The sequence below is a fragment of the Tribolium madens genome, unplaced genomic scaffold (assembly GCF_015345945.1).
Source record: "Tribolium madens isolate multiple individuals breed KSU strain unplaced genomic scaffold, Tmad_KSU_1.1 Scaffold_3;HRSCAF=73;Tcas5.2_LG2, whole genome shotgun sequence".
NCBI lineage: Eukaryota > Metazoa > Arthropoda > Insecta > Coleoptera > Tenebrionidae > Tribolium > Tribolium madens.
The window spans coordinates 10,336,386-10,348,432 of record NW_025401006.1 but is presented as its reverse complement, the minus strand read 5'-3'; the positions used below and the strand labels follow the sequence as shown (position 1 = coordinate 10,348,432).

At 31.0% G+C, this 12,047-nt stretch overlaps 2 protein-coding genes across 9 annotated transcripts in view; both read left to right on the top strand.

Moving 5' to 3' along the window:
* LOC123007130 (eye-specific diacylglycerol kinase) overlaps nucleotides 1-7,377 on the top strand; it is a 91,177-nt gene extending 83,800 nt beyond the window's left edge. For 7 of the 8 annotated variants that reach the window (XM_044402206.1, XM_044402207.1, XM_044402202.1 and 4 more), the window contains 12 exons: nucleotides 1,822-2,032; nucleotides 2,090-2,282; nucleotides 2,330-2,432; nucleotides 2,520-2,808; nucleotides 4,558-4,686; nucleotides 4,736-4,934; nucleotides 4,987-5,148; nucleotides 5,522-5,572; nucleotides 5,660-5,723; nucleotides 5,773-5,930; nucleotides 5,985-6,148; nucleotides 6,201-7,377. In XM_044402206.1, coding sequence (XP_044258141.1) covers nucleotides 1,822-2,032; nucleotides 2,090-2,282; nucleotides 2,330-2,432; nucleotides 2,520-2,808; nucleotides 4,558-4,686; nucleotides 4,736-4,934; nucleotides 4,987-5,148; nucleotides 5,522-5,572; nucleotides 5,660-5,723; nucleotides 5,773-5,930; nucleotides 5,985-6,148; nucleotides 6,201-6,250 — 1,773 coding nt within the window. In that variant the 3' untranslated portion in view covers nucleotides 6,251-7,377. The remainder of the gene's footprint in view (nucleotides 1-1,821; nucleotides 2,033-2,089; nucleotides 2,283-2,329; nucleotides 2,433-2,519; nucleotides 2,809-4,557; nucleotides 4,687-4,735; nucleotides 4,935-4,986; nucleotides 5,149-5,521; nucleotides 5,573-5,659; nucleotides 5,724-5,772; nucleotides 5,931-5,984; nucleotides 6,149-6,200) is intronic. The other variant, XM_044402205.1, reaches the window with a different exon arrangement.
* A 1,365-nt stretch (nucleotides 7,378-8,742) lies between these two features.
* LOC123007468 (apyrase-like) lies at nucleotides 8,743-10,894 on the top strand. Its single transcript, XM_044402780.1, has 8 exons — nucleotides 8,743-8,925; nucleotides 8,970-9,186; nucleotides 9,233-9,430; nucleotides 9,486-9,903; nucleotides 9,950-10,107; nucleotides 10,158-10,251; nucleotides 10,307-10,465; nucleotides 10,515-10,894. Exons 1-8 carry the CDS (start codon nucleotides 8,813-8,815, stop codon nucleotides 10,838-10,840), a joined length of 1,683 nt encoding a protein of 560 aa, XP_044258715.1. The 5' UTR covers nucleotides 8,743-8,812; the 3' UTR covers nucleotides 10,841-10,894.
* Nucleotides 10,895-12,047: the final 1,153 nt, after the last annotated feature.

The following is a 12,047-nucleotide window of genomic DNA, read 5'->3' as shown; positions in this document are numbered from 1 at the left end:
GCAATTTTAAGTAAGATTAACATGCATTTCTCCTATATGGAGCAATGCTTGATTAGCAAACCTTAACTTCAAAAAATCATATCTTGAAAACTACTCGGTATATTTTTTTGAAAATTTGGATTACAACTAGTAAAGAGATGCTCTACACGATGGTAACGATGAAGAAAAAATTACTCGGAAGGTTTTTCTTAGAATATTTCGTTTTACTTCGAACTTCTTCGAACACTGTTCGAAGAAAAGTTTGCCAATATTCAATTTCAAATTTTATATCATTCTAAAGGGCAAGGCCATCCCTTTAGAATGGTCTTTATTTGAAGGAAATCGACTTAATAGTTATTGAGTAATGATTTTTTAATGGTAAAGTATTTTAAATTCATTTAAATTAGAAAAAAATATTTAGTTCAAAGTGTGTGGACTTTTTAATTTTTTTTAGTGCATTTGATTTGTCTCACTGAGACGAACAAAATGATATAAAATTTGTCAAGTTGTCACAACATGACTTTTTTTATGTCGCCCTGTGTTATTAAGTGCAATAAATGGGAAATGTAGGTTTTATTTATGTTTCAAGTAGATACATAATTTATCTCCTCAAGGATATTATGTTATTTGGCTTGCAGGGAGTTAATCCATTTTAATTGTTTTGGTATTAAAATATGAATTAGTTAAATTATAAATTATTTAATAACTCCAAATATATTTTTTATTCTTTTTTATGGTATTTGTGGATAATCTATTCGCACAATTAATTAAAAAAGTTGTGTAATAGTTAATTTCAACATTTATGTTTATTTTTTGTAACAAAATATAACAACAAAAGGTTAAACATAACTTTCTTCAACGAGTTTGATTTGCTTTCAAAGTTATAAATTAAAATAAAACATAAAATTTTGACCCGAAATTTTAGAATTGCAATTTATTTACCTGATATTTCAATAAAAAAAATGATGTATAGATTCAAAATCAAGCAATCTGCAAATCGTGGTCATAATTTGGAAAAAGTTATTTCCGATCGCTGCAGTAAAGCTCTTTGTGGTTTTTCAACATTTACGAAGCCGTTTGATTAATTGGAAATCGCCAATTAAACTGTTTGAAATTTTATTAGGATCCAGCTGAAAGCCATATCTCGACATCTTCACGAATTAAACCACATGCAGGGAAACTCAGTTAATAGGCAATGAAGCTAGATTATTAAGGATTTAGTCAGCGTCGTCAATGGAACTTTGTTAAGCAAACTGTTTGATGAGGAATTTTAAATCCAACATTTTAACTAAATTTGTCGATAATGAAACTGACGAAGCGTGAGTTATGTACAGGTACCTAATTAACTCGAAATTAATTAGAGTGTCATTAATTAAATTATAAGGATTGATTTTTTGTTATTCTTAAATAATGACTTTAATCCGAGTTGGGCCAAGCTTTGACAACGTAAATCTCAAGGTTTTTTATTAAAATTCTTGTCTTTTATGAACTTTAATACCTGTAAAATTTTCACAGCAGGTTAATTAAAACGCTAATCAATACTACTCTGCACAAAGCGTCACTTCACATCCTATCCCACGTGAGACATATCTAGCCGTGGGTTTAGTTCAATTAAAAAGAGCAACTCAGGCCCCAAGTGTGGCGTTTAATTTTGTATCAAGTCAATATAAAGTTCTAAGTAGATGAAGTTGTTGCAAACTAACGAAGTCAATTAAACTTGGTCGTATGCTAATAATGGAATATAAATATATTTGCTCATCGGTATGATACGAGTGAATGTAAACATTTACCCAAAGTGTTAATTCAAGTCTGGTTTTAATGGCGATCTTATCTGGCTTGCAGGGTTATACGGATGAACCAATATCGAAAATCCTGTCCAATATTAGCGCTAGCGAGACTGTGTTATTAGATAGGTGGTCTTTAGAGGTTGAGAAGAATCCAAATGCTGAAGCTAACGAAGGCGGCAAAGATAATTTACCTCTCAACGTTGTAAATAATTATTATTCATTAGGTGTCGATGCTCATATTGCCTTAGAATTCCACGAAGCTCGAGGTTAGGGGACTATTAATTATGACAAAGGCTATTTACTAAAGCTTACTCAAATTGCAGAAGCTCATCCCGAAAAATTCAATTCTAGATTAAGAAACAAAATGTTTTATGGCCAGATGGGGGGTAAAGATTTGCTCAAGAGAAAATGGAAGGGTTTAGCTGATTTCGTCACGTTAGAATGCGACGGCAAGGATCTAACACCTAAATTGAAAGAGCTTAAAGTACACGCAATAGTCTTCTTAAACATTCCAAGGTAGTTTATTTCTATTTTGCAACATTTGTAAACACGAAATATTTTAGTTATGGTGGAGGAACAAGACCTTGGAACAGATCCATGGGCACTTGTGAACCAAGCACTGACGATGGTCTGATTGAAGTCGTCGGTTTGACAACATATCAGCTTGTGAGTAAGTTTAGGGATTTAGCACACTTCTTTCTGCACAATATTTCATCAATAGAAGCATTAAGTTAAATGATTTGACTTTTGTAGCCTTTACTCCAAGCTGGAGGCCATGGTACTTGCATAACTCAGTGCAGATCGGCGAAAATAGTTACATCCAAAACAATACCCATGCAAGTAGATGGAGAAGCTTGTAAATTAAACCCTTCGATTTTAAATCTTTCACTTTTAAATAAAGCTCCAATGTTAGCAAAGCGAAAATGTGGTAAACCCAACGTACCGCAAACTGCTCTCGACAATCTGAAAATTTGTGTTCATAGAATTAGCATGGCTGACTATGAACAGCACCATTATGACAAGGATCTATTAGCTCAAGCGGGTAATTAATTACAAAAGGCGATAAAAAAAAGTCATGTCGTGACAACTTGACAAGTTTTATATCATTTTGTTCGTCTCAATAAGGCAAATCAAATGCACTAAAAAAATTCAAAACGTCCACACAATTTGAACTAAATAATTTTTTTCTAATTTAAATGAATTTAAAAAGGGATGGACTTGCCCTTTAGAATGATATGCTATTTGAAATTGAATATTGGCAAACTTTTCTTCGAAAAAGTTCGAAGTAATCTAAGAAAAACCCTACGAGTAAATTTTTTTTCTTCGCCACCATCATGTAGAGCATCTTTTTATTAGTAAGGATCCAAATTTTTAAAATAATATACCGAGTAGTTTTCAAAATACGATTTTTTGAAGTTAAGAAATACATGTTAATATTACTTAAAATTGCATTTTTATAAAAGTTTTTGTTTTAAGACTCTTCTTTTGCTTAATAATGGTCAATTGCACCTTCTTCGTTCTAATTAAAATAAACAAAAACTGTTTATTTACTTAAAACAAACAAAGAGTACCTGCGTACTAACTAAAGCAAATAAAGAGTTTTTTTGTTCTAAAAATGATCACTGATCATTGAGCAAAAAGGATCTAGAAGTTTAAAGCAGTAGCTTTAAATATAAGAACAAATCTTTTTCAAATTAAATGACTCTCCATTCAGATTCCAACTTCTTCACTTTGTTCTAGCTTTCTGAACTTTTTTTTGAAAATGTTCTCAGCAAATGCTTTTTCATCACTTTCTACTAATGTTGAATGCAATAAGTTACTTGCTTCGTGTACAACTGTTATCACAACAACTACTACCTACAAGCTAACTGAAGCTAATCGTAGAATGTACCAATAAAATAAATCAGGTGACTTATTGCATTTAACATCACTCGAAAATGATGAGAAAGCATTTGCTTAGAACATTTTCAAAAAAAGTTCAGAAAGCTAGAATGAAGAGAACAAGTCGAAATCTGTAAAGTAATTTGATTTGAAAAAGATTTGCCCTTTRCTCTTTGTTCAATGATCAGTGGTCGTTTTTACCTCAATAAAACTCCTTATTTGCTTTAATTAGTATGCAGGTACTCTATGTTTGTTTTAAGTAAAGAAACAGTTTTTGTTTATTCTAATTAGAACAAAGAAGGTGCAATTGACCATTTTTAAGCAAAAGAAGAGTCTTAAAACAAATTCTTTTTATAAAAATGCAATTTTAAGTAAGATTAACATGCATTTCTCCTATATGGAGCAATGCTTGATTAGCAAACCTTAACTTCAAAAAATCATATCTTGAAAACTACTGGGTATATTTTTTTGAAAATTTGGATCCTTGCTAATAAAAAGATGCTCTACACGATGGTGACGAAGAAAAAAAAATTTACTCGTAGGGTTTTTCTTAGATTACTTCGAACTTTTTCAACCACTGTTCGAAGAAAAGTTTGCCAATATTCAATTTCAAATTGCATATCATTCTAAAGGGCAAGTCCATCCTTTAGATTGGTCTTTATTTGAAGGAAATCGGCCTAATAGTTATTGAGTAATGATTTTTTAAAGTTAAAGTATTTTAAATTCAATTAAATTAGAAAAAAATTATTTTGTTCAAAGTGTGTGGACTTTTAAAAAAAAATAGTGCATTTGATTTGTCTCACTGAGACGAACAAAATGATATAAAATTTGTCAAGTTGTCACGACATGACTTTTTTTGTCGCCTTGTGTTATTTGTTTTATCGATGCGAAATAAAAGTGTTTTTTGCAGCAATAAGCGTTGGCACAATCGAAGTTAATCCGGTTTGGGATTTGGAACAAGTGAGGGCATTAATTAACAAATTTATCGAAGACTGCAAAGATCAACAAAAAATCTACCCCGAGTGGTGTTTTTTAGACTGTGAGTGTAGTGATTTCGCACTAATTTGTATTAAACGAGCTAATTGCAGCATGTACTGCTGAACGGTTTTTCCGAATTGACAAAGCCCAAGAAAACCTTCATTACGTGTTGGATATAGCGGTCGATAACTTATACATTTTGGAATGCGGAGGTGGAACCGTTCCTCAAACTCCCGAAGACGAAACAGCCACACCGTCACCGAGTTCTATTAATCAAACATCGTACATTATTCCAGAAATGCGAGTTAGGTAAGTGACTGTAATTATCTCGGGAATAAGTTGTATTGATTGGCTGATGTAGTGATGAAGGCAGCTTGGATTCGCCGAGCGATCAACCACCGATGAGTCCAAAAATCCTGCAATCTCCGGAAGAATTTCCCGGCGAGACAATTGCGGAAGAGAACCGCAATGGCGACAAGCAATTAGCGCGTATTTCCCCTGACGCTAGCGTGAAAATAAGAAGGTACTTAAATTTTATTTTAGCTTTGACTTATTTTTATACCAAGCCTCTGATTGAAATCGAATAAACTAAATCAATTAGGAATTCCTTAAACCTACTAGACTCAATTGTAATACGCTAGAGCCCTGTACATATAGTTAAAGCCTTCCGGCCGTTTGACCAATTTTATTATATTGCATGTAGAAATATCCATCAATGTAAAGACTTATCAAAAATCTTGTTAGCATGTTTCCAGAATAAATTTCCTTTAACTATGAATTAGCTCTTTTAATAAATCCTTTTAACCTAACACAAGTTAACAAGATCAACCATCACGATTACTTTCACGCTATTTTTTTCTACAATTTTCTACACTAAACCAATACTGTGCATGCAGCATCACTGAGAGACTATTTGGTTTATCTCAAGAATCTTACAGTGTCTATAGGTAAGAATTCGGACCTGACTTGCACTCTTTTACTCGAAAACAATCAAACCTTAGAGAAATATACTAATTCTTTGACTTCTATTGTAGGGACTTGCCACAAAAGCCGAACGAAGCGCTCTTAAAAGCAGCCAAAGTGGGAGACTTAAAAACAGTAATCATCTGAAATTTCTTACCTCTCACAATACAGTAATGTATTCCAGGTCAAAGAATTGCACAGTCAAGGCTACTCTCTACTTACCAAAGATCCTGCTGGACAAACAATGTTGCATTACGCGTCTCGGTATGGTCACAAAGATATTGTTAAATACTTACTCCAACATGCTCCTCCTTCAATTCTGAATCTCAAAGATGTAAACTTGTAAGTAATTTTTAACTAGATTGGGTGCAGAAATGTACAATTTTTGATTCTAAGAGGACAAACGGCGCTTCATAAAGCAGCAGCGTATAAGTGGCGTAGTATTTGCTGTATGTTGGTCGCCGGAGGCGCAGCTCTGGATATTACAGATCGTCGAGGTTTAACTCCGAGATTATTAGCGTTACAATCCGACGATCATGATTTGGCTGCCTATCTTGAAAGTAATTGAATTATTTGAATTCGATTTTCGGTACAGTAATAGCCTTTTTCCAGGTCAAGAACACTTTCAGTTGGTGTCTTCGAGTTTAGGGACTGTTGTATGAAAAGAGCAATAAACATGTATTGTTTCGGTATTGTATTAAATTTTCCTGTCAATGGTTTTTCTAAAATTGCCTTACTATTTGTATTCAAAATTGCTAATGTATGATTGTACCTAAAATACTACAAATGTGATAATACTAAAGTTAAGCTTTTTTTATTATTTTTCTATTTATTTATTTTATTAGCTATAGTAATTCTGTTTGAGTTTTAATTTGTGTCCCTTGTAAAAGTCTCATATTTTTTCACTAGAGGATTTAGATAATATTAAGGTATTCTTCCAAATAAGGAGAACAATCATAAAGTATTGTAAATAATTGATATATGTTTTGAATTTATTAAAAAAAACATATCATTCATGACATTCCTGTAAATTTTTATAGAAGTAAGTGTGTTAAATAAGTTTTGTTGTTTACTTTTATTTGTTGAATTATTTGCTTGAAGAAATTCGAACACAGGGCAATAAATTAGATTCGATGTGTCTAGTATATTATTATCCATAAATGTTATACTCTTTTTATTATATTGTTACGTTTTACGGTAGATAGAACGCAACATATAAACTATAAATGGCACGTTTCTCAAAAACACAAATCCGTAATCTTCAGTTTGAATTTTGCAACAATGCATAATTGAAAACTTACTTTGAGAAGCATGCCCACATTTTGTATATAAGTACTGCAACGAATTTCAATATTTCCCGAAAAGACAATCTGTAAATGTTTGAAATAAAATAATTGTTGTAAGTGCTATTCATGTATTATAATAGTTGTATACATTTTTGTCTCTTTGAAAATTTTATTATTCGATTTTTGAACTGCATTAAGCATCTAGGATTTGAAATATTAACAGTAATAGTTTGTAAATATGTAGGGATTAAGCATCACTCTATAGATAAACTAGTCTTGTAGTGATTCAATTGCAGAAATTTTTATAAAGTACTTTCAGCAAAACTGAAAGTAATTCTTATAATTATGCAACTTTGTTATAACTGCTATAAAAAAATTAAACAAAATTCCTTTGACATATAACTTTTTACAAATTTCTGCAATGACAATTAAATCAATGCCTTATAAATTTTGAGTTTTTTAACAGAATAGTCAATTCTAGCTATAAATTGGAACATAATTTATTGACTGTTTATTATTTTAGTTAATTTTGTCACTATAAAATACTCTTTATTTTCTTAGTATATTTTACTTTAAAAAACGTATTTATTGTTTTGTAGAGTTTAATTGACATCAATTCCATTTAAAATGGAAAAATCTCGCTCGATATTCTTTCACTAGTTACTATGAAAATGTGATGGAAACTAAATGTACATAAATATTTATGTAATTACTTCTTGTAAGTCAAATCTAGTCTTTACAGGTGTAAGTTTTAGTGGTAGTTGAAAGAAAATACATTAATAGTAAATATAAAACCACATTTTTTGCCATTCAATAAATTACTACTCAAGTCAGTTTCAGTTTGAAACAATATGGAAAAATTGCTTATAATAAAATTACCTGTATACGTAACAGTTTTATTTTATTTACATAAGACGTTACGTTAAACTACCCTAAATTAAAAACTATGTAAAAATTAATTAATTAAATTAAAAACTAAGTTAAGGTACACCTTAACATTGTGAAATTTTAATTCAACTAGTATTAGGTAGAGTTTTAAATGACTTGTTATCTATTTCATATTAATCTGACACCAAAAAACGAAGTATAAAGTTATAGAATAACAACGTATTTGCACGTACCCAGAGTTTTAAACCTGAAAATAATTAACTATGTAACGAAACTAGCACAAATAATGAAATTCAATTTGTGTCAGTTTCGTCTGTCTCCGAACTAAGTTCGTGTTAATGAGATATTATAGGGTTTTTTTACAATGTCATGGAAATTCATAAATTTAAGCCACATTCACACATTTGCGCTTTTCCCAAACTCTATATTATCAATTTAATCACGAATTTTTTGGTCAATTATTTACTTGAGTTAGTTTTTTTTAACCTGTCCATTTAGGTAACTAAGGGTCCAATCATGTGTCTAGGTCTATTTTAAAAAATTAAATTTTATGTGGTGACATTTTACCAAAAACGTATTGGGCCAGTTGTAAATTTGAAAAAAGTTTTCTCCAATCTCATACCGTTATAACTGACCACTGTTTGTAGCACAGTTTGCAAAGGGTTTTTATAGCACCATGACCACAACATATTTTTGTAATTACACGTAGTAAAGATGTTTTAATAATATTATTGTAAACTCTCTTACTGTAAATCGTGTAAAACGGCTGACATTTAACTTCGATTTGATCATTTTCTATGCCTAACTATGTATTATTATATGATTATCAAATATAAATAAATATATTAAAAAATTTTTAGTTTTGTTTTCACGTACTTATTTGATAAACGAACCATAAAACCGGTTGTTGAATTGAATTCTGATTCTCTTATCTCTCTTTCTCTTTCTGACATTTAATTAATCCGTTACGATCTAAAAAATGTTAACAATTGATTATCTAATCTTACTGTTTTAAATCTCTCATGAGACAAAATACATTTAGAGTTAAAAATGATGTTTCACACTATTGTTCTGTGTTTACTTTTCTTAACAACTTTTGGTAAACCAAGTGCCTCTAATACATTTGACTTGACAGTTTTGCACATAAATGACTTTCATGCAAGGTATTTAAATTTGAAATTTTACCGTTAAACAAACCGTTTTATAGATTTGAGGAGTCAAACGATCAAGGAGGTTCTTGCAAAAGTGATCATTGTATTGGAGGATTTTCTCGAGCGTTTAATGTAATAAATCAATCTTTGGCTCAACATCCTGATTCAATTTTATTAAACGCGGGAGATAATTTTCAAGGAACACTATGGTATAATCTTTTCAAATGGAATGTGACACAATATTTCCTCAACACATTGCCATTTGACGCCATTGTAAGTGTTTCAAAGTGGGAATTTCTGATAATAAAATTGATTTGAGGTGTTGGGTAACCACGAGTTTGATGATGGTATTAAAGGAGTTGTCCCATTTATCAAAAATTTAAAAGCTCCAGTCATTGTATCAAACATAGACGATAGTCAAGAGCCTGATATACAAAACACTTATCAAAAAAGTGTCGTTGTCGAGAGAAACGGTAAAAAAATTGGGATTATTGGTGTATTGATTCACACATGTAATGTAAGTTATTTGATAGATATATTTTGAGAAATTTTACAAAACTATTGATCAACAGGAAATCTCAAACACCGAAAAATTAAAATTTTTTGACGAGTCTGAATCAGTTAATACCGAAGCTGAGAGATTAGTTAAAGAAAAAGGAGTTTTCACAAACATAGTTTTATCTCATTCTGGTTACGACATTGAACAAGAAATCGCCAGAAAAGCAACTAAAGCGTCTAAAATTAGTCTGGTCGTTGGGGGCCATTCACACACCTTTTTATATACAGGAGAACCTGTTCCTGGCCCTGCTACTCCTTCAGGGCCTTACCCTACAATTATAAATCGAAGTGAAGACAACAAACAAGTTCTAGTGGTGCAAGCTTCTTGTTATTCCAGATACCTCGGAAATATAACTGTAAATTATGACGAAAATGGTAATTGTATTGGTTGGAGTGGGCAACCAATATTTTTAGATACGGACACACCTCAAGGTACATACACATAAATAAAAAAAATGTCCTAATTGATCAAATTTAGATGAAATAATTAATGAAAAAATGCAACCTTGGAAAGATGCAGTGAATGGAATAGGAGATACAGTTCTTGGACAATCTTTGGTAACACTAGATCAAACAACGTGTAGACAATCTGAATGTTTGCTTGGTAATTTTGTGACCGATGTTATGGTTTATAGTGTAAGTCGATATTTTTTTACATAAATTGTGATTTTTATAAAAACTTGTAGTATATAGCATTGGCTGAAAACGCGTCTTACTGGACTTACGCTTCTTTAGCAGTTTTCAACGTTGGAGGTTTGAGAACTACAATAGAACGTGGAGGTATAAATAGTGACAACGATTTTAAAATATTGTTTTGCGTTAATGACTACTCTAGATATAACTTATAACGACATGATGACAGCCCAACCGTTCGAAAACACGTTCGATGTTGGCGAAATTACAGGAAAATATATAAAAGAGATGTTTGAGTTTAGCATGACTCCATACAATTACGGTCGAGCTTACATTGACGTAAATTTGTTACAAGTTTCAGGTACCTAATCAAAATTACATTATGTGATATAAAAATCATAATGTTTTAGGTTTCCAAATTGTTGCAAATTTATCAAAACCTATCGGTTCCAGGATTGAATCAATCAAAGTTCGTTGCAACGAATGCAACATTCCGATTTATGAAGACTTGGATTTGAGTAAAACTTACAGATTAATTGTGCCAGTTTTTTTGAGAAATGGGGGAGATGGTTTCACCGTAATTCGAGATAATTTGAAAAATGTTAAAGTCGGTAGGGTAGACATCGATGTTTTTGTTGAGTACTTAGGGGCGAAATCACCAGTGTTTGAAGAAATTGATGGAAGAATCGAGTTCGTTGGTGACACGATGATTAATTTCAGAAATTTATATAACTGATTACTTTTTCTTTTTGTTTCAAACAAGAGTGAAATAAAGGTTATATTGACTTTATTTATATATTTTGTTATACAATGTTAAAAACAAAATGAGGAGAACTGCAATTATGTAGTACTAAAAACAATTAATATTTACGTTTTCATGTTGTCATTTAGTCTTTAATGAATATCACCTATTATTTTTTTTATTTTTCTATAAATATACTAAACGATAACCCTTATCAATTTATCAATACTTACACTTGAATACTTTAAGACATATTTGAAATATCGATGGCCACTCAACGTTGGAATAAATAAGGATGTATTAATTCTTAATTTGACTCTTGAACGTATCAATGAATTTCCAGAATTAAAGATTTCGATGTATTTGTTATATGTTCTAATTACGTTATAAGTGAATAATCTTCCTTCTCCTTAGGTAGAAAGGTCTCGATGTTAAGAATAAGCGATAAGTTAAAACAGACAAATGACGTAATAAAAGTTTATCAATTTTTAACCATTCCAGGTCTTTAATTTTTTGTGATTCATGATCGTGTTTCTTTAAACCAAAAATAAAACGGCCGCAATTGTTTTTAATTTTTTGCAGACGATATTTGTTAAAACTGTCTAAGCAAGGATAGTAAATAATGAGTCCATAATTTAAAAGAAAGCACAAGGGTTTCACAATGTTTTTTCCAAAGTTTAAAATTTAAGATATTATAATTGGAATACAGAAGTTTAAGAGCGACATAACATTTTTAATAACAGATGATACATAATTAGTAAATCTTAAATCTTTATCAATTATCAATCCAAGACATTTGGTAGACTGCACAATGAGAAGACTTTTATTATCAATTTTCACATTTAAATTCTGAATCACTGAATCATAGGTACGTTTATTTGGCAAACAGAGTAGAACCTTACATTTATCAGAATTTAATTTTAAGTTCATTTTACGTGCAGAATTAGTAATAGATTCCAGATCCTTACTCATGGCATCTAAACAGCATATCTCGAGAACGATAAAAGCTAGAAACTTGAAATTTGGTATGTAAGTTACTTGTAGGAAGGGAACGCAGCACGAAACAATTGGTAAAAATCGATCGCACTGTTTGGTCGCAAAGACCAAAAATCGGTCGTAAAGCGGTCGCAAAATTATACGGTTGAATTCATGAGGATAAAAATTATTATCATGTACCTTATTAAACAGGAAAATGTGATAA

Excerpts from the sequence above, each read along its gene's own strand:
- LOC123007468 (XM_044402780.1), top strand. The coding sequence starts at position 8,813 with ATGATGTTTCACACTATTGTTCTGTGTTTACTTTTCTTAACAACTTTT. Across the intron at positions 8,926-8,969 it reads ATAAATGACTTTCATGCAAG|ATTTGAGGAGTCAAACGATC; the intron begins GTATTTAAATTT and ends ACCGTTTTATAG. Across the intron at positions 9,431-9,485 it reads TATTGATTCACACATGTAAT|GAAATCTCAAACACCGAAAA; the intron begins GTAAGTTATTTG and ends ATTGATCAACAG.